This window comes from Daldinia caldariorum (assembly GCF_022478825.1).
Source record: "Daldinia caldariorum strain CBS 122874 unplaced genomic scaffold F4812scaffold_15, whole genome shotgun sequence".
Classification (NCBI taxonomy): domain Eukaryota; kingdom Fungi; phylum Ascomycota; class Sordariomycetes; order Xylariales; family Hypoxylaceae; genus Daldinia; species Daldinia caldariorum.
Window position 1 is genome coordinate 647,225 of NW_025953051.1, and position 18,205 is coordinate 665,429.

The 18,205-nt window shown below is 48.3% G+C and overlaps 8 protein-coding genes and 1 non-coding gene across 9 annotated transcripts; 5 read left to right on the forward strand and 4 right to left on the reverse strand.

The window, feature by feature from the left end:
* Window positions 1–832: 832 nt before the first annotated feature.
* Window positions 833–1,765, reverse strand: F4812DRAFT_438845 (uncharacterized protein). The gene has a single exon (XM_047935030.1). The coding sequence runs from the start codon at window positions 1,559–1,561 to the stop codon at window positions 1,166–1,168; it is 396 nt and encodes a 131-aa protein (XP_047787780.1). The 5' UTR covers window positions 1,562–1,765; the 3' UTR covers window positions 833–1,165.
* Window positions 1,766–2,525: 760 nt separating this feature from the next.
* F4812DRAFT_438847 (uncharacterized protein) lies at window positions 2,526–5,407 on the forward strand. Its single transcript, XM_047935031.1, has 5 exons — window positions 2,526–2,704; window positions 2,760–2,799; window positions 2,871–4,362; window positions 4,442–4,612; window positions 4,671–5,407. Exons 1-5 carry the CDS (start codon window positions 2,695–2,697, stop codon window positions 4,908–4,910), a joined length of 1,953 nt encoding a protein of 650 aa, XP_047787781.1. The 5' UTR covers window positions 2,526–2,694; the 3' UTR covers window positions 4,911–5,407.
* A 404-nt stretch (window positions 5,408–5,811) lies between these two features.
* F4812DRAFT_124647 (uncharacterized protein) lies at window positions 5,812–7,360 on the forward strand. Its single transcript, XM_047929489.1, has 3 exons — window positions 5,812–6,494; window positions 6,566–6,769; window positions 6,949–7,360. The coding sequence occupies exons 1-3, from the start codon at window positions 6,331–6,333 to the stop codon at window positions 7,217–7,219; spliced, it is 639 nt and encodes a 212-aa protein (XP_047787782.1). The 5' UTR covers window positions 5,812–6,330; the 3' UTR covers window positions 7,220–7,360.
* Window positions 7,361–9,283: 1,923 nt separating this feature from the next.
* F4812DRAFT_461778 (uncharacterized protein) lies at window positions 9,284–9,662 on the forward strand (the record flags this gene model as incomplete). Its single annotated transcript, XM_047937920.1, has 3 exons — window positions 9,284–9,361; window positions 9,448–9,500; window positions 9,560–9,662. 3 exons carry the CDS (start codon window positions 9,284–9,286, stop codon window positions 9,660–9,662), a joined length of 234 nt encoding a protein of 77 aa, XP_047787783.1.
* A 1,496-nt stretch (window positions 9,663–11,158) lies between these two features.
* F4812DRAFT_466443 (uncharacterized protein) lies at window positions 11,159–11,719 on the reverse strand (the record flags this gene model as incomplete). The annotated part of the gene is made up of 1 exon (XM_047938547.1): window positions 11,159–11,719. Exon 1 carries the CDS (start codon window positions 11,474–11,476, stop codon window positions 11,159–11,161), a length of 318 nt encoding a protein of 105 aa, XP_047787784.1. The 5' UTR covers window positions 11,477–11,719.
* Window positions 11,720–11,929: 210 nt separating this feature from the next.
* F4812DRAFT_466447 (Glutathionylspermidine synthase) lies at window positions 11,930–13,853 on the forward strand. The gene has a single exon (XM_047938548.1). The coding sequence runs from the start codon at window positions 12,371–12,373 to the stop codon at window positions 13,760–13,762; it is 1,392 nt and encodes a 463-aa protein (XP_047787785.1). The 5' UTR covers window positions 11,930–12,370; the 3' UTR covers window positions 13,763–13,853.
* Window positions 13,854–14,322: 469 nt separating this feature from the next.
* F4812DRAFT_t123 lies at window positions 14,323–14,394 on the forward strand. Its single transcript has one exon. It is a non-coding gene; the product is annotated as a tRNA-Gln (tRNA).
* Window positions 14,395–14,590: 196 nt separating this feature from the next.
* On the reverse strand, window positions 14,591–16,014 carry F4812DRAFT_438871 (uncharacterized protein). The gene is made up of 2 exons (XM_047935032.1): window positions 15,350–16,014; window positions 14,591–15,287 (listed from the first exon to the last, which is right to left on the reverse strand). Exons 1-2 carry the CDS (start codon window positions 15,857–15,859, stop codon window positions 14,829–14,831), a joined length of 969 nt encoding a protein of 322 aa, XP_047787786.1. The 5' UTR covers window positions 15,860–16,014; the 3' UTR covers window positions 14,591–14,828.
* Window positions 16,015–16,298: 284 nt separating this feature from the next.
* F4812DRAFT_124857 (uncharacterized protein) lies at window positions 16,299–18,046 on the reverse strand. The gene is made up of 7 exons (XM_047929491.1): window positions 18,022–18,046; window positions 17,596–17,958; window positions 17,116–17,494; window positions 16,942–17,059; window positions 16,803–16,867; window positions 16,711–16,741; window positions 16,299–16,625 (listed from the first exon to the last, which is right to left on the reverse strand). Coding segments are annotated over exons 2-6 (708 nt in total). The 5' UTR covers window positions 17,740–17,958; window positions 18,022–18,046; the 3' UTR covers window positions 16,299–16,625; window positions 16,711–16,739.
* Window positions 18,047–18,205: the final 159 nt, after the last annotated feature.

Here is an 18,205-nt window from a genome sequence, read left to right on the forward strand (position 1 = left end):
ACGTCGGAACATATAGTATATCAAAGAATCTCAATTACTTGAGGAGACTTGTGGAGATACTTAGTAGTTCGAACCTGTATAGGTACGAGTGAGATGTTCGGCATTTCTTACATCTTACATGTGTTTAGAAATTAGGTATCAGGTAATTACTATAACAGGCACATATGTTTATAGATATTACGAGAAGAAAAGACAAGGAAGGAGGGAAGAACACACACGTGCCGTAGCTACCTAAGCTAGTGAGACCCGCGGGGGCTAGTGCTCAACACAGGAGTGGTCCGCCGCATCCTCGGCCACTCCGGAACAACTTCCGGCTAGCGTTTTTCCGGCCCCACAAGTGCCGGCACGGATCCGCCCGGCCTCAACCCCGGTCCCGTTCTTTGTGGAAGGTAATAATGCCAGGGTAGATAAATCTAAACTAAATGATGCTATCTCCACCTACATAAACCACGTATTTTAGTCTTCGCTTTGGTGTTGGATTCCTCCCTATTATAAAAATAATTAGCCAAAAATAATTAAAAGTGAGGCTATTTACACTTACTATATTCAAGATCGTAATCAACATACGGCGTGCTACTGAAAATAGCCTCTCGCACTAGTAATCACTAAAATCGTGGCTAAGCACGGCTTTACCTTGACCTACTACCGCACACTTAGTCCACCCACCACACCAACATCCATATTTTCGAGCCTCATGGTGGGTTTGGTGGGTTTACTATGTACGTGCACGGACGCGGTGGATTATGGTGTGGTGGCGTACTATTTTGCTATGGATAGAAGCATACTAGTAGGTATCTTCACCGTCCTCATCGCTATCCGAACCACCGTCATACTTGATTTGAGATGAAAACCGGCGGACATCGCGGGAATGGGCAATTTCCACCACCTTAGCTGGAGCGGATGTTAGGGCGTACGTGTTGACTATGATCTTGAACGGACCTTCCTTGGCGTCATTAAAAAGCTGGAAAACACCGCCACGAAAGATAGACCAAGCGAAACGGGCAAACAAAGCCTCTCTACTAACACCTCGTAGCCGCTGGGTTTGACGGTTATGGAATACGTGTTGTATCTCATAGTGATTTAAGGGGGACTGCTTAAATGCAAGAGTGGCCAAGCTATATGCGCCTGTCTCATGTCTCTTAGGGAAGAGGATAATCTCGTGTCTCTACTTCCACAACGCGTATACGTCCCTACGGAGGGTTATCGTATTTGACAAACTGTCGATATCCGAAATATCAGGCTGTATAGCCATGCAGTTGGCATTGAACCAAAGCTGTTCTTCAGCAGGAATTATATGGGCGCATTTCAAGGCGGAATGGGATCCCGTTACTCGACAGGTTCTATCACGATATAGAGCCGCATCGCTATCAATGCCCTCTAGCACATAGCCATCGGAGACGGAAGTATCTATGTCTAAGTGCTGCCACGGAGGAAGGATATCGTTACTGGGAAATATCCAATGATCGAAGCTAGCGGTGATAGGATAGTACACTGCATAATAACAGGTAATTAGCCTATGATAAGAAAGGAAACTGGTTACCTTAAGGCTTACAATCGCCATCAAGCTTATAGAGGAAGTATTTCTCTCCTTTTAGGACACCATCTTCAGGAGAAAGAACGGCATGTCGTACATCAGGCTTTTGTGCAAGTGACAAATAGGCGTAGCTTGGTTGGAGCCCATCTTTTCTCTGGCTGTTTCCCTCCCTGATATGCCCTAACGTCTCAAGAGGCCATGCGTTCCCAGCTACCACGCAGCAGGCATACATGGCCAAGTCGTAATCAACGCCTTCACCATAATGGTTGAAAGACAGCAGCGGACCGCATGTCACATAATGAGGATGGTAGATCTGAACAGCACTCTCCCTTGGGGTATAACCAGGAGGTACAGGCGCAGAAGACTGCAATCTGGGACGTATGAGCATGGTAGAGATACTACCGTTGGGACGTGAAGACATGGTAAATATATTACCGTATCTATCGCAAAGTAGTGAAAAAGAGAAGAAGAGATGGAGAACGGGGGGGAAAGATGCATAAAGTTGAAGGTTTCTGTTGTATGCCTGATGTATACCTCTATAATGCCATGCATATACGTTGTTTACTATCATACCTACCTCTGGTATGCTTGTATTAGGAGTCCTGCTGCCTAGTTCTGAGCCCAGCCGTAGCACAAGCTTTGCGAATTGAGGTAAAAGCATTTGAACAAAGGCTAAGCAAAAGCTTAAGTCTGAAAAATTTACGAAGTTTGGCTGGCATCATCTTTGAAGCTGAATTAAAGTTATAACTTTATTGAATTGTAGATTTATTATTATTATTTTTTTTTTTTTTATCTTTTACGAAAAGATGAAATGTCCTGGATGAATGATGAATGGAACTATTCAACTGTAAGACGTACCTAAATAGCAAGATACATCCGTAAAGTGGAGCAGCCAGTTGGTTTTCACCTGGCAAATAAAACCACGGCCAATAAATCAATTTAGATGCGGGGACATTTAAAAGTGCCAAGGTACTTAGGTACTTTAAGCAAACCGACGTCGACTCACGCGGCGCGCATCACGACGCGTCTCGCAACACGCTTTCACCTTACCAAGTATTTGTATAACTTACCTAAACCCCCTACATCGTATGCACTGTAGTATGAAACTGAATTCTATGTAAAAACGATAGTATACAAGGTTCTTTACGTCTGGAAGCAAAATGGCCACCAGTGAGCAAAACCTACAATCTTCACGAAATAGACACTAATACAGGGGTACATCTAGGCCGTGAAGAGCGTATGCAACAGCGCATGCGTGGAGCTGGGTATGTCTCTCTATCTCTCTTTTCTTACTTTGGACTTCGTAATTTTCTCTAATTTCCTAGCACGCATTTAGACGCCACGAAGTTGCCGATGACTCTTTTGGTTTTGTCCTCCCAGGCGTCGAAGCCTCTCCAGCTCCCTCGCCGGCTCCCTCATCTATCCCCCCACCATCGTCTATAGCACGATCAGAGCCTAATACCTCTGCGAAGCGACGTCGACTAAGCCCCAAAACCGACTTACAAAGTTTCCAACCTCCCTCTAGTGCGCTTAGAGCTTCTAGAAGAACATCAGCGCGGCTTAGTGGGGGGTCTGATCCTTATGCCGCTATCGAACAAGAGAGTCCCGAGGGTGCATCAGAACCCTCCGTAGCGCCGAGTCCACCGCTTCAGGAACCTCAGAACGATGCCACCCTGGAATCCATACCCGCTGTTATAGAGCGCCCCGAATCACGCGGATCTGTGGCCTCTCCACCATCCACGGGGCACATAGCAGAAGAAGTTACGGAAAGTCCTGCTGAAGCTCCGGGAAGCGGACACAGACGCTCGGTTAGGGTTCTTCCCGAGAGTGTCACGCGAAGTGCGAAATTGCTAAAAGCCGTGGCGGACGAAGAAGCCGGAGCTACGGTCGAGCTCACTTATTCCTCACCTTTGGCACGGAAGAGCAGGATCAGCGCTGCTACTTTACCCGCTTCTTCAGCCCGATCCACTCGAACAGTAACGAGAGCATTCGGGGGTCTCGCACTCGGTGGTATCGAGGAGCAGTCGCCGGCAGCCCGACCGGCGCGAAGAAGCGATGCTACGGCAAGTACTGGGTCTGCGCGATCCACGCGAAGTCAAACTAGACTGGCCACGCCTAGTATAGTAGACGCATTGTCTTCGTCTCCCCAGGCTGCGGGCACTGCTAGTCCCAAGAAGCCCCAGCCGAGGGTGAGGCCCAAGCCCATAGTTGAGGAGCCCCCTGAAATTCAAGTCCAACCAGCCGAAGAAGAACCTCAAGAGGAAGCTCCGGAGAAAGCAGCTGCTCCGAACGAGGAGGCCGAAGCAATTGACGTTCAAACGGCCGCACGGAAGATTGGCCGAAAACGCCCGCGGGCGAGTCCGCCTCGGGAAGCGTCACCAGAACTACATTCCAGAGTCGAAGATGAACATGAGCGACCAGCGAAGAAAATCAGAAAGAAAAAAGCGCGAGGCAGCCCGGCTGTGCAATCCCACCCTAAGCCTCCGAAGGAGAAGAAGAAGAAAAAAGATAAGCAACCACCAAAGAGACGCAGCGATGGCGGAGCGATTCCCATCATTGTCCAGAGATACACGAAGCGGATGCATCTGAACGAAGATGACACTAATGGTGACATACTCAACGCCGAAATCCCGTTTTCCAACCGCGGCGGCGTCAACGTGATTGATGTGCTGTCGCAAGTATGCGACGAAGTCGTCGAGTCCAGCCTGGAGACGCTCCACGAGGCGGCTGTAAAGGCGAAGGATTCGGCTACGAAAAAGGAGTTCAGGACGAAACTCCGAGCTCTGGAGGCGTTCAAGGAGGAGCTTCGAACACGTCTCTTGGAACACGTGAGTTGCTATATACATCTATCTATCTTTGGGTTTTTTTTTTAAAAAAAAACGCGTGTTCTAGCTAACAGGGTTCTAGACTATTGCCCTCGATACCATGCATGCGCTTAAGAAGCGTGTGCGATCGGTGCAGAAGGACAAGCTTACGCTTCGAACGGAAATAATGCGCATCCGCGCCGAGAGAGAGGAAGTCGCTCTGAAGATGGATGCGGTGAGGATGCGGCATGAGGCAGCAAACAAAGAAACACTGGTACGTCTACGATAGTCGCTTTAACAGAATTGCCAAGATCTACTAACCGTATACCCAGCATCAATTGGAACTCTCCTCCGCGATGGACGACATTGAACTAGCCATCGAGAACGGGAAATCAGCTCCAAGTCTCAACTCGAAGGAAAAGAAAGCAGCCGAGCTTTCGAACCTAGAGCTGTTGATTTCTAGGGTGGCCAGCCAGGTCAGTGGTGGTAGTGACGGCGGTGGAAGTCTCAAACAAATCAAGGACTTCAACGCTTTTCTCGAGCGCACCGCCGCCGCTCTCGAGAGAAGATGATGATCAACATGTATGACTTAACCTGACTGAGCCGACTTCTCTTTATGATTATTTTTTTTACACCTAACCTAGTGTTTGATGACCGTACCAGCCGCACCGACTATCCGTGTTTTTAAGAGATAATTCATACATACTCGAAATACTCAAAGCGGCTTTAAAATAAGAGACCAGTAATGACCTCATGTACGTATATTATACGAGAAAGCTTCCATAGGAGGAAATGCTCGCTGGATGGCGTCAAATAGATACCTCATACATAACACAATTGCACAGCCCTTAGCAGTAACATTGTATCAAGTCATTCTTTTGACAGTATCTCGCGATACCTGGGGATGTCTGAGGCGAGAATTGCACACCGCTAAGGCTACGATGTTTCGACGTCGAGATCTGCACACATATACAGATGATCGACATGACTAATAAATCCTCCCACGTTACTTTCTCGTCTTACTGTCATCGTGGCAGAGTGGATACGCATATATCCATTACCCAACAACTCAAGAACAGGATGATCTTTTTAGGTACAGTAGGAGGTACCTAACTCTTGCGAATAAACAACTGGGTTATTACTTACTTACTAACAAACTCCATGGACTTCGCTCAGCGAAAAGAGAAATATTAAGCCAAGACGGGCGGTTCGCGGGGGAGATAGAGTTATCTCCAATGCCATTCTTCAGCAATTCAGCCTTTAGTCTTGGCATAGCTAATAACAAGCCTGAAGAGCCCCTTGGGATCAAATTTAGAACAGTCTAGATACCAACTGGAAATTGGGTCTTCTTTATTAGCAATACGCCAAGGATCGAAAGCTGCTGACTTTACACTAAGGAAAAGACCCTTGCAGCCCTACTCTTTAAAGCAGGGGGAGGAGAGAAGAACACAAAAAAAAATATTGCGACGCCAAGTCTCGGCAGAAATATTATAGCATGCCCTGATGCGGAGATATTTTTCATATGTCGTGTTTCTGTATCACTTCGATATGAATCAAGCCACAAAGTTTCAGATACGCCTCTTACAATAATCTCAAAATCCTATATGATCAGGTTCCAAAATATGTCAGGATCGTAGCTCACGACCTAGAAGTGCCTAATGTAACGGCACCCGCTCGCGCGGTGAGCGCTGCCTTAAAAAAAGCCCACCAGCCAGCTTGGCAATGGCTTAGCCAGCATATGCCCGTCATGCTTAAACCCAACACCCAAGATTTATTTTATGACATGCGGTGGAGGCGTTGACATGAGGATTGTAAATTAGATAACTATCGTCGTCCTGCTGCTGCTCCGTCAGCTTTCGTCTTTCGTCTTTTATGTTTTGTCCTTCGTTCCATTTTCATCTTACTACACAGTATTCACTTACTAGTCCCATCTTTAACTTACCGCTCCGCGATACTCCACGATAGACGAGGTTGTCCTTAACCATAGACGCCATGGCAAAGCACGATTATCCGTACAAGAAGAGCATTAACTTGACCGCCTGGATCCTGCAATTCTTGGTGTGCTTCGTACTTTTAGGGGCGTCGGCATGGTTATTATGGCTCGCAGACCAGCATGATTATGACGATGTCCTTGGAGAATATCACGGGCTTTTCACGTATGCGATTCCACGATCCTCATCTGGATGGGAGGATAGATGAAATGAGCTGACACTGGATGAACCACTAGTGCCGGCGCTGGCCTCCAAATAGCCATCGCGGGCTCGAATATCGTCATGAATATAATCGAGATCGTCCTGATCGCCAAGAAGCAAATGCCGCCGGCGTTGTTCCTTACGAGCGCTTGCACTAAGACCGCGGTCTGGGGTGTCATCTTCATACTGAACTTGATTTCGGTCTCAATCCTCGCCGTCATCTTAGCCATAATCTTGCTGTACGTACCTACCTATACAAAGCTTACCTCCCAACACACACACACACACACACACACACACACACACACACACGAATTAGCGAAAATCTTCAACAAAAAGGCGGCAAGCGTCGTCACCTAATATAGCCTAAGGCGGATGGATGCCTTCAGAATGCGAAGCTAACGATGAGCGGCGATAGTGCGACATCCCTCCTACAGCTTATCCACGCCGCCATCATCGTCCACCGTAAGCGACGAGGCACCCTAAGAGGCGGTAACTACACCCCCGCCCTCAATCCGTCAGGTCTCGAGGAAGGGATTCACTACCCGCCGGCCGGCAGCACCGAATACAAGTCTCCCGCTGCGTCGTCGCAGCCGCTTCAATACGGATACCCGATGGAGAGCGGATACGCGCCGCAGCAGCAGCCCGTGGGTTCATACGAGCTGGGCAACCGAACCCAACATGTCTAGAAGGGTCGATTGACCATACCGAATTGTATTTATCTGATAGATCGTATATTAAGGATGTATTGTTGTCTATTTCGCAGTATGCTTAGTTGGAAGAGACCGGCTAGGCTCGGCTAGGCTCGGCTTCGGTTGACTGTTTTATGATACCTATGCTGCATATTAATGAAGGCCCGTGTTGGATAGGCTGTACATGGTAGCGTTTATGATTATGGATAGAAGTAAAAGTGCATTAAAATGAGAGTCTCGTATAAATAAGTCCTTATACACCAAGATCTTCAAGGCACAATGATCGCCGTGAATGTAAACATTACCTCTCAAGGTCCACACACGTGGGAACTGTACCACTTATACCCAATTTACATGTCTGTACCTGTAGGTATTGAAGTGTTTTATTTCGAATGTGCATTGTGTGACGTCCTATCACGAATAGTAACGCCGTGAGCTTAATTGATATGTATTAGAAGTTAGAATTGGAGAATAGGAGGTGTTGCCCACCTGAGACGTCCATCTTTTTAAAACTAGAATGAGAAATGGCAATTGATAGCAATTGGGGACTTGAGCTTATCTCTTATTTAAAAACGCTACCTCAATGCTGATTTTATACGGTTTATATCATGAGCAAGATACATGGTACACGCGTACAACAGACCCGTACCTGAGGTATGTAAGTGGTTTTTAGGCCAATTAGAATCTTCTCTAGTACGAAACTAACGTTTAACCCAAGCAACGTACGATAATTTCCGGGTTTGCTTGTGTCACCATTGGTGAATACGTGGGGAACATGTCATAGCCACGATCACGATTTCCGGATGGTAAAACATTTCAATTGACTGAAGTGTGTTGTTACAAGTTACCTACCTAGGTACCTACACCTATTAGCCTACCTCTAAGTATTGTACCTATATCTATTTTATAGGCTATTTTGTTTTATTAGGTAATTTTATGCGACATTAGGTACCTACCGTCTAGACCCTGAAATATGATATATTATATATGAACGTGTACCTATCATACATACCTACCTAGGTAGTAATCCATGTAGTGTACCTATCTTACAGTATCTATCAGATGACGGCGCCTGACCTTAGATAGGTACGAATGCAACCGAACAAGTTAAATATAAACACCGCCTGCATGACTAGTCGTTTTTCTCAGCTGAATAGGGATCAGGGTCGTCAACATATCACGTACCGGAAACAAACCCAAGCTCCTAAGTACCTAAGTTACCCGTTTCGGATGGTTTTTAGTTAGGCATCGTGGGTGGATTGATTGGCTTAGTATGAGCTGCGACCCCGTCCGATTGTGGCTTCATGCAGGTTGGTCGGCTTAGACGGTGCCTTTCTCAACGAGACGCCCGCGCCTACCTAGGTATTACATATGTAGATTAGACCATGTACAATATAATACATACGATATGCGGGTGATTACGACGGGACCCTAACCACCATTACCGCGAGAGTGAATGAGCATGTATCTCTTTCCTATTGATGTGCAAGAGGTCCGGCATCCTTACCGGAACATTCTATGGAGGATCGCCCCAACTGGACTAACTGGACCCAGAATAGGTAACACCATCAAGCTTTTACGGCATACAGGTTTAGGACTAGGCGTCGCGCGCCTTCCATCCAAAGCCAAGTTTCATATGTGCCGTATGCACAAATTCAATAAAATTCAAGGTAAGTTACAGGTTAGATAGTTGCAGTCTGGGGTTCTAGTTTAGGTACCTAGCCCCTCCTTCTCTCTATTGCTCCTTCCCCCTTGTTTGCGACGTGTGAATGTGTATCTTGTACATCCACGTTGCGATTGCCCGGCCGTAGGATTATTGGGCTGGGCTGCCTCCCCCCCATTGCCGTTATATCCGTCTGCTACCTACCTCTACCTAGAAAAAGGACACCAATTCCCTCTCTTACTCTCTCCCACATACACATCCGAAATAACTTCTTCACCGCTCTGAAAAGGTCTTCTCTCTTTCTTACTTCCCACCATCGTAGTCGCCCATTCGCAATCCATCATCTTACCTAGTCACTCTCTAAACCAAATCGATTCTCTTCGAAAAGACTCATCAAGATGCCTTCCCCTCAAGAACCCCAGCAGCAAGCTCCCATGGAGATGACTCCCGTCGACGGCGTCGTTACGCAACAGCCCGTAAGTTTCCCTTTCCCGCTTACCTCTTCGTATTGCTTCCCGATTGTTTGGGGTTAAATGAGAGAGTCGTATTAACACTAGAACAGACCGCTGAGCCCCAACCCGAATTCGGCAACATGCGTGGTGGTGAAGAGGTAGGGTTATCTTCTTTCCGAATACTCCCTCGAAGGATCTTAAACATTAACCCACTACCTATAGGCCGGCTGCGAAATCTGCTGCGGTCTTTGCGCCTGTGACGAGGCCTGCTGCTAGACAGCATAGCCACTCGATTGCCGATATGCTCGCTACAGCACTCGCTTAAGCAAGTCGCATTGGAAGTCCCCGCCCGCGATGCAGTGGAACGAGTACCACAACGGATTGCCATGTTTCACGAAAAATCGTACTTGTACCCCGCCTACAATAATGCTCATGCACGGATGAGCCAGCTCAAGTATCTAGACTTCTAGCGATATCGCGGCATTTGGGATCGAGAGAACAAATCGGTATTTCCTAGTAATGATGGTAGCAGGCGGGCAAACTCTAGGTTTTGGTATTGCGGAGTTTTATGATCAATAGAATTATTCCATCCAACTCGATTCTTCTTCAATTTCCGTGCCACGTTTAATCCCTGAGGAATTAATTCTACCTCACCTACATTTTTCTATGCCTATAAAATTCAGCGTGCTGATGCTGACATCAACGTTGGTGATGATCTTTGGTAACTATCGGTAGACTTTACATCGACGGAAGATGAGTAGCGTCGAGAACAACAAATGTCCCATATTTTTAATTCCAAAGATAGAAGACAAGAATTAAGGGCGTCGATTAGGTTGGAAGTCGAACAGGACATGATGTGGGGTTTCAGCTAGTCGACATAAGCACTTGCGGCATATCTTCATCTTTCATGATAGCGCAGGCGTCCGCGATGACGCTGAATACCCCATTGTCACCGTATTCCCATGTTGAACATATGTTAGATTGTTTGTTAGTCAGAAAGGATGTTAGGGATGGGAAAACGACGGTTGAAGTAAGCTAACAGGATTGATCTACACGGTTCAGGGCGTCTGTCAGTCGAATTAAGCATTTGCCTCGTGCCTTGGCGATCTCTTGGCTCTTGGCGGCGGCGCGTGTTGACAACTTGGCATCAAATGGGACCTTGATTTCGCCATCCTTCCGTCATGCATGCCTAGACCCCTAATCCGGGTTACAAAATATTATTAATAAGTAGGTACCTACCTGTGCATACCTAACCTTACCTAGATACCTACCTACATATTAATAGCCATATAAAACAAACATGGTAGAGATATGAGGGATCACGAACCAGGCTTTTCGACACGCATTATCGTAGCATAGAGAAAAGCTAGGTAAAGTAATGCTACAATTATTATTACACCAACTACGCAGGCACTAGCATCTATACTCTACAAGAACCGCAGCATATTGTGGTAAAAGATGTAAAGAATGTATTTTGTCGGTGCTAAGGGGTATAAGACGTGAGATGACGGGAGGCATGCCTTGCATACCTATATGTATGTAGACCCGATACCAGGCTATGTATTGTACCAATTCCCATGTTCCCCCTCTCAACCTTGCAGGCCCGACCTATTTCCCCCTAAAAAGATCGAGTATCGTACCTCCCCCCTCTTCCAGTTAGACGGCGCATACTATACAAGCATAAAAAGAGCGACCAAACTATCGCGCGTCGTGCGTCCAAGCCTCCGCGCGCCCCAAGACATAGAGGTGCCGTACCATCTGCCTCTGTAACAGACAAGAAACCAGCGAAAAGAGAAAAGCAACCCGAGGCATGTATTCAACTTAACCGCCGTTGCCGCAGTCAGGATCCTTATGGGGATCGCAATCGTCGTCGGAGCGACGACCGAAGCCTCCGGACACGTGGCTCGGCTCGGCCGGGGGAGGGATGGCTTGCCCGACAGCCAGGCCGGGAGGGCCCTGGTGCAGGAAGAATTGGCCGGCGGCGTGCGCGCCGTCGCTGTCACACTCGACTTTCGCGACGACCTTGTTCGCTTCGTCGACGCAGTACGTCTTGGCTTCGGCGACGCCGACGACGCCGGCTGCGAAAAAAGCCGCTGCGGCGACTTGTAGGGTGGGCAGGGCGAGGTTCTTTCGCTTCATTTTGATGGTGGTGGTTTAGGTACCTAGGTCTAGCCTCTGGGTGGGTAGGTAGGTAGGTAGGCACCGGATTGAAGGTTTTGATTTATGGCTGTTTTGGAATGGAGATGGATCGGTTGGTTGGTTGGTTTGTATATGATAGATAGAGAGATGGGTAGCAGATGTCTGTCCTCTCAAAGCTTAAGATCGAGGGGGCAGGACTGGTTTATGTATTGTTTCGGAGCGGTATGGTAGCAGGTAATCCCGTAGGAAAACTCCATGACTGTACAGCCGTAGTAGGGCCTTGCGTACTAAAGTAAGCTTTCCTCGTATTGTAGTTGCTTCAAAATCTACTGTTTGCGTGCGTCACAGGAGTTGTGTAGGTTTGTCACCTACCTGGTTCGATCTACAGGACTCAATGACGGGTGAAGGATGAAGATTCCAGCTAATATTTTTACGTTATGAACACGGTTAGATGTGAGATCGTACCCTGTGATATCCTCGTCACTCTATATGATCAACGGGGTTATATACACAGTTTGGTCATCATGCTGACGGTATACGATGACCTGAGCCTCGACCGCTCCTCATTTGGCGTTAGTCTATTCCGTGAATCCTTTGCTCTAGTGATATGACGTTAAATGTCAGAGGCCAAGAGCGGCCAAGAGCAGCCAAGCCACGAAAGTCGGAGACTTATATCAGAAACTCTCCTTAGGAACGGATGAACTATAGTTTGCTTCGGTCAAAGCGTGTTTCCCATCCAGCTGTATGGATAGGCATAGCTACGGACGTATCCCAATGACAAATAACTAGGTACCTACATAAACCCCATCATCTCCAGGAGATCGGCAATATAAATTTCTTAGCATACTAGGTAATAAAGGCACCGGTATTCGGGAACAAACAAAAAACAAAAACATGCGACGCATACAAGTGGAAAAGCGACCCAACGCAAACCGGCTCGTCCAGAGCCAAGGCCTCGTCTACTCCAAGACGCCCGCACCCGGAGACACCTCGGACCCGTACTGGCCCGACGACAGGTACTACTCCTTCAGCAGCAAGGAGATCGAGCTGCTGGAGAAAGCCGGGCAGGACGTCTTCGACATGTGCTGCGAGGCGGCCGACTTCCTCGTCGAAAACCCGGACGTGGTGACGGGCAAGATGGCGATCCCCGCGTTCGCGCTGCGGCAGATCAAGGAGTCGTGGAACCGGGACCCGGCGTGGGGCAGCGTGTACGGGCGCTTCGACGTGTGCTTCGGCGGGCTCGAGCACGGGGACGCGCGGCTGCGGGTGCCCAAATTCTACGAGTTCAACGCGGACACGCCGACGTCGCTGGTGGAGGCCGCGTCGATCCAGTGGTCCTGGCTCGAGCAGACGGGCCACGGGAACGACCAGCTCAACTCCCTCGTCGAGAAGCTCGTCGCCGCGTGGGCGCGGAACCTGGCCCTGGTCGAGAAGGAGCTGGGCCGCCGCCCGGCTGCGGTCCACTTCGCCATCGGGTACGGCGAGCGCACGGGCGAGGACGCGATGAACGCCGCGCTGCTGATGGACACCTGCCGGCAGGCCGGGTGGGCCACCAAGTCGCTGTACGTGGAGCAGATCGCGAAGTCGCCGGAGGGGCGGTTCTTCGACCAGGACGGGCAGCACATCGACGTGGTCTTCAAGCTGTACCCGTGGGAGTACATGGTGGAGCAGGAGTTCGGCGAGGCGTGCTTCGAGGACATGGGACGGGCCGACAGAGACAAGGCAACGATCTGGATCGAGCCGCCGTACAAGATGCTCTGGAGCAACAAGGCGCTCTTCGCCGTCCTCTGGGACCTGTTCCGGGACGACCCCCGGTCCAAGTGGCTGCTGCCGACGTACTTCGAAGACGAAGCGCCGGCCTCGCTGACGCGGTTCGCGCGGAAGCCGATTTTCGCGCGCGAGGGCGCGGATGTCCTGCTGCAGGCGGACGGGCGGGTGATCCAGGACGCGGCGACGGGGCACTACGGCAAGGAAGGGTACGTGATGCAGGAACTAGCGTTGCTGCCGGAGTTCAAGGACGACGAGGACAAGACATTCTACCCGGTGCTAGGGCTGTGGCTCGTCGACGGCGAGGTGGCGGGGGTGGGGATCCGCGAGGACAAGACGCCCATCACGACGAACGGGTCGTGGTTCATCCCGCACTCGATCTCGGACGGGCCGGTGTGCTACGACCGGACGCCGATACCAGATGCGGACGAGATCGAGGCGGTGTTGACGCTGGAGAGCTATGAGGGTCTGAAGCAGGGGAATGGGGTTATGGAGTATATCGAGAGCGTGGTGGGTTAAGCTGGGGCTTTGTGAAAGCTTAATAACAAGGAGAGTGTAGATTATTTACCTACCTGTTATGTACCTCCGCTTGGTTATATACCTACCTAAGTTTATTTAGGTGAGTTTTTTGACTAGTTTCTTATACGTGAGGTCAGACTAACCAACCTAGCATAGCGAACTTATTATAGAAAAATACATACGATGAGACCAATACCTACTATCTACCTAGATACCTACTATCTACCTAGATACCTACTATCTACCTAGATACCTACTATCTACCTAGATACCTACTATCTACCTAGATACCTACTATAATTAAAGGACATATTTACGTACGCAGTATTCCTGCTGTGGTTGATGTAATATGAAGTCTGCTACTCCGAAGTTCGTAGACGTACCTAGATTGACCCATCGGATGAACTACCGAGCGACGAGTTCGCGCCAAGACGTTACCGTCGCGAGCCAGACTGGCGGCAAACCCCGGACTAGTAAATATAACGCAAACTAAGAGGCCAGAATTTCATCAATTGGGAATCACCCAATCACGAACCATCATCACATGGTTTCAATAGCATGGTTTCCTGGTGTAATGGCTAGCACTGCGGATTCTGATTCCGCCAATCTGGGTTCGATTCCCAGGGAGACCTTTCATTTTGCACTTTTTCACATTTCATCATTGTGTTAAATCGCTATTATTTATTGGAATTACAATTTTTTTTTTCTCCCTAGTTAGATCTATTTCGCGGGGTAATAATATCCTTAATAGCTTTGTATAGTAAAATTAACTGTGTTATCTCGAAGACGATTGGGTAAACTGTTTATAAATCAGTTTCGAATATTTAATTTTATTTGGAATTGCTGTATCTCCAATTGAGTCTATATAAATATGAGTGGTCATTACAACAGGTATGGTAGATACAATCACATCTCCCTAAACTGTAGACTGTAGGTGAGAGAGACCTGCGTGATATATACATTCAACACCCCCAGCGCATCCACCATCGTAAAGGTTCATATCGTCCGCATGCGTAAGGTTAGGTTAGGTTAGATAGGTATAGGTATATAGATATAGATATAATTTTCATTTCCCGTTATCTGTACGGAAAGCTCCGGTAACCTTATCCCACAACGTCTCCTCGCCCCTTGCCTTTCGCGCCAACCTATCTTGCTCCTGCTTCTTCCATAACTCCTGCACCTGCGATGCGACTTGTGCCTTTGCGCGGAACTCCGCCCGGACGGCCTCTTCTTCCGCGGGCCGATCCTCCTCGGGCACTTTCTTTAACCGCGCCTTGAGAATCTCCTGCTGCTCCGGCGTTAATAACTCTTCCTCCGCCGGCTGCTGCGCTTGTTTCTGCTGGTCTAGTCTCGGTATTAACGGCGGGAATTTGGGGATTGGACGACCCTCTTCCCTCGCCGCCGTGATCTCGGCTTCTTGCGACAGCATCCGATGGTATAGCGTGTCAGCGTGCATTTGGATCTCTTCTTCGGCTTCGGCGGAGCGGTCGTGAGTGGATAGATAGCCCAGAGCCTTTAGCAGTCTCTATTTAAATAGTCGCAGTCAGCAAAATGGTATGATGGAAGACAGCGCAAGGGTTCACCCACGGTCTGCGTCATATAGCACTTCTCGAACTTCTTGATCTGGTCGCGACACAAAGTCATGCGCTCCGTCACCGTCGGATTCGACATGCACTGCCTCCAGTCGACCTGTTCCAATGCGCAATTCTCCAGCGCCGCTTTACCGATCTGGTTCTTGCGCTCCTTATACGCTTCCAACACATCCATGAGCTTCTCATGCTCGCTCTTAGTCTCGGCCTCGATCTCCGCTAACGGCCTATACGTCTTCCACAAATGCGCATACCGGCCATCTTGGAATTGGCTCTCCTTCGGAACAACCGGTGCACCCTTCTGCTGTTCTTCCGCCTCGCTTATCGTCGGGGCTGCTGCTGCTGCTGCTGTTATTTGCTCCCCCTTCGCGCGGGGTTGCTGCTGTTGCTGCGCTGTGCTGTATTTCACGGGGGATTCTCGCTCGAGGAATTCGCGGAGCTTCGGGTCGAGATTTCGCAGCGGGTCGTCGCTCGAGTTCGACGCCCATAGACTATCCCACCAGCCCATGGCAGATCTCACGAGAGTCTAGACGGAAAAAAGAACAAATTGTCGGCTATTAACTCCATAAAGGCATCCCCCCCTTCCTGCGCGGAAAAAGAAAAGCTTGGAGAAACTGGAATTGGAAAAGGTGCGTTAGGTAACTAATGCCCGTAACTAATGCAACAAATGCAACTAGGTAATGCAACTAATCCATTAGGTATCTCATTATCGCAGGTACCTAATCTAATCGTTATCTTTATCGCTGCGTTGATATGCATCTAAGCTAAATTTCTTAGATATCGAAGTACGAAGGTCTTAAGCCCGACTCGAGAACCATTTTCCCCTATTCCCCCTATTCCCCCTTATTTTGATTATATGCTATGTACATACCTTCCAATAATTTAGTGTATGTCAATATCCAAGGCAATACGATATGCGATGCAATGCGACCGTATAAAATACAGTATATTTCATCGTATGTGATCGAGAACAAGCAACAATTAAATCTCTAAACAGGGTTACGAATGTTTCATAGCTAAGGTATTTCAGTTCTCCATGCATGTGTCCTTAGGCCTCATTCCCGTCATCCCCATTAGCTGGGGTAGGCTCCCCTACCGGCTCGAATGATCCATCGTTCGCCCCTGACCTTTTCGCCTGGGCACGTTTCCATGAGGAAAAAGTGTTCAAGTTATCAATACGCCCACGATTGTTGTTCCTCGAAGTCCTCGAAGTCTTAAAGACGGGCACGATGGCCGGTATTGACGCAGAAAGAAGCACGAAGTTGGCTTCGAGACTATATGTAGGTAACTTAAATATCAGCACTCAAAGAAACCTTCGGTTGGAGGTACTACGCGTATAAGTAGGACGGGGTTCCGTACATAACGCAGATTATAAGCTTCGCCAGAGACTCTAAGGCAGCTTAGTTTATTAGCTCTGGAAAAATCTATCAATATACCGTTTCTCCGCGTACAATTCATATCATGGACCCCAAGGCTTTTGATTTCTATCGTCTTAATCAAGGAGGCAATCATGGCGCTGGTTAATCATAGTTTCCAATGGTTAGTTGATCTCCTCAGAATCATCCACGGGCAAACCAAAGACCAACTCACAAGATTCCAAGTCCCATTATCGAGCTTAGGGAGACTTTCTGCTTCCAGTGCATATTGAGATTCCAGAACAGGCTGCACGGGAATATAGCCTGGAGAAAGTCAACTGCCGTGCTTACAGCTTTTGTTTCCTTTAGCATTTTCTGTATTGAGGCCTTCCTTGGACTGCTCACTTACAGCCCTGAATATAGCCTTCATATGTTTGTGTATTTGAGGACCAGCAATTGGCTATAATGGCTTCATCCCAGTACCCCCGAAACGGCCTACACAGGGTGAAGGTGACAGACAGCACCGCAACATCGGTCACTAAATGGATTCCGACCGGCGCCCACAGGAACATTCTCCACGGCTTGGACGGTGGGGGAATGCTCGACAGTAGGAAAGCATACGAAATGCGACCGAATGCCGCTGCCATAACAGCAAAGAGCTCGCTCAGGTATATCCATTTCATGGAGTGCATGGTAGCTACGGGATCGGATGCAAGGGCCTCGGCGTGCTTCCCAAAGCCCCAAGACACTGCCAATGTGAGAAATATCGCCAGGCATATCACGCATAGCTAATATCCGATTGCGTGTAAGCTACCTTAGGTACCTTAGGTACATATGGATTCTGTTACGGGGTTTATTTTTACATAGCAAAATTAGGATATCAACTTACCAAAGTAATAGCGATCATACAATCGTCGATATTGAACTTCCGTAGCATCTCTATGCGTACGTAGAACCGCAAGGCAACAACTAGCGATGATACAGTGCCAAGTACCCATGCAAGGGCGAGGATGAGAGGCCCTAGATTATTCATGGCGTATATTTCGACTTAGAGGTTTCGAAGTGTAGAATCAAGTGCAAATGTAAGTATGAATGGTCGAAGCGGGAAAAAAAATACAATTCACCAGAAAGGGACCAAGGAGTAGATATTACCTAGTTCTCAGGCAGGTACTTGTAGGAAATGCATTTCCTGCTGTTATATGACCACTACAATAGAGTGAGAACACCTTAGATATCTGGATATGACTCAAGTCTATTTTAGGTTAGGTAGGTATCCTATTAGATAGGTAGGTAGGTATCCATCCCGCTTGTATACCTAGGATATCTCAAATCTCACAGGTAGCCCGCTCCAATATGTGTTGTGGGGGCGTACACGGAGGCTTAGAGCTGACAGATTAAAAAACGCTGATATTCATTCATAACATAACATCCCATTGCCCAAGATATAGGGGCCGTAATTGATCGTATACGAAGACCGGACAACCAGTGAAAGGTATGGC

What these genes read in the sequence shown, in the direction of transcription:
- F4812DRAFT_438845 (XM_047935030.1), bottom strand. Translation starts at nt 1,561, where the DNA reads ATGGCGATTGTAAGCCTTAAGGTAACCAGTTTCCTTTCTTATCATAGG.
- F4812DRAFT_438847 (XM_047935031.1), top strand. An exon ending in CAGCGCATGCGTGGAGCTGG is followed by an intron (nt 2,800 to 2,870) that starts GTATGTCTCTCT and finishes GCACGCATTTAG; the next exon opens with ACGCCACGAAGTTGCCGATG. An exon ending in GAACACGTCTCTTGGAACAC is followed by an intron (nt 4,363 to 4,441) that starts GTGAGTTGCTAT and finishes ACAGGGTTCTAG; the next exon opens with ACTATTGCCCTCGATACCAT.
- F4812DRAFT_124647 (XM_047929489.1), top strand. Translation starts at nt 6,331, where the DNA reads ATGGCAAAGCACGATTATCCGTACAAGAAGAGCATTAACTTGACCGCC. An exon ending in GAATATCACGGGCTTTTCAC is followed by an intron (nt 6,495 to 6,565) that starts GTATGCGATTCC and finishes ATGAACCACTAG; the next exon opens with TGCCGGCGCTGGCCTCCAAA. An exon ending in ATCTTAGCCATAATCTTGCT is followed by an intron (nt 6,770 to 6,948) that starts GTACGTACCTAC and finishes GAGCGGCGATAG; the next exon opens with TGCGACATCCCTCCTACAGC.
- F4812DRAFT_466447 (XM_047938548.1), top strand. Translation starts at nt 12,371, where the DNA reads ATGCGACGCATACAAGTGGAAAAGCGACCCAACGCAAACCGGCTCGTC.
- F4812DRAFT_438871 (XM_047935032.1), bottom strand. Translation starts at nt 15,859, where the DNA reads ATGGGCTGGTGGGATAGTCTATGGGCGTCGAACTCGAGCGACGACCCG. An exon ending in AGTGCTATATGACGCAGACC is followed by an intron (nt 15,288 to 15,349) that starts GTGGGTGAACCC and finishes CTATTTAAATAG; the next exon opens with AGACTGCTAAAGGCTCTGGG.
- F4812DRAFT_124857 (XM_047929491.1), bottom strand. Translation starts at nt 17,739, where the DNA reads ATGAATAATCTAGGGCCTCTCATCCTCGCCCTTGCATGGGTACTTGGC. An exon ending in GTATGATCGCTATTACTTTG is followed by an intron (nt 17,495 to 17,595) that starts GTAAGTTGATAT and finishes ATCGGATATTAG; the next exon opens with CTATGCGTGATATGCCTGGC. An exon ending in ATAATGGGACTTGGAATCTT is followed by an intron (nt 16,868 to 16,941) that starts GTGAGTTGGTCT and finishes ATGATTAACCAG; the next exon opens with CGCCATGATTGCCTCCTTGA.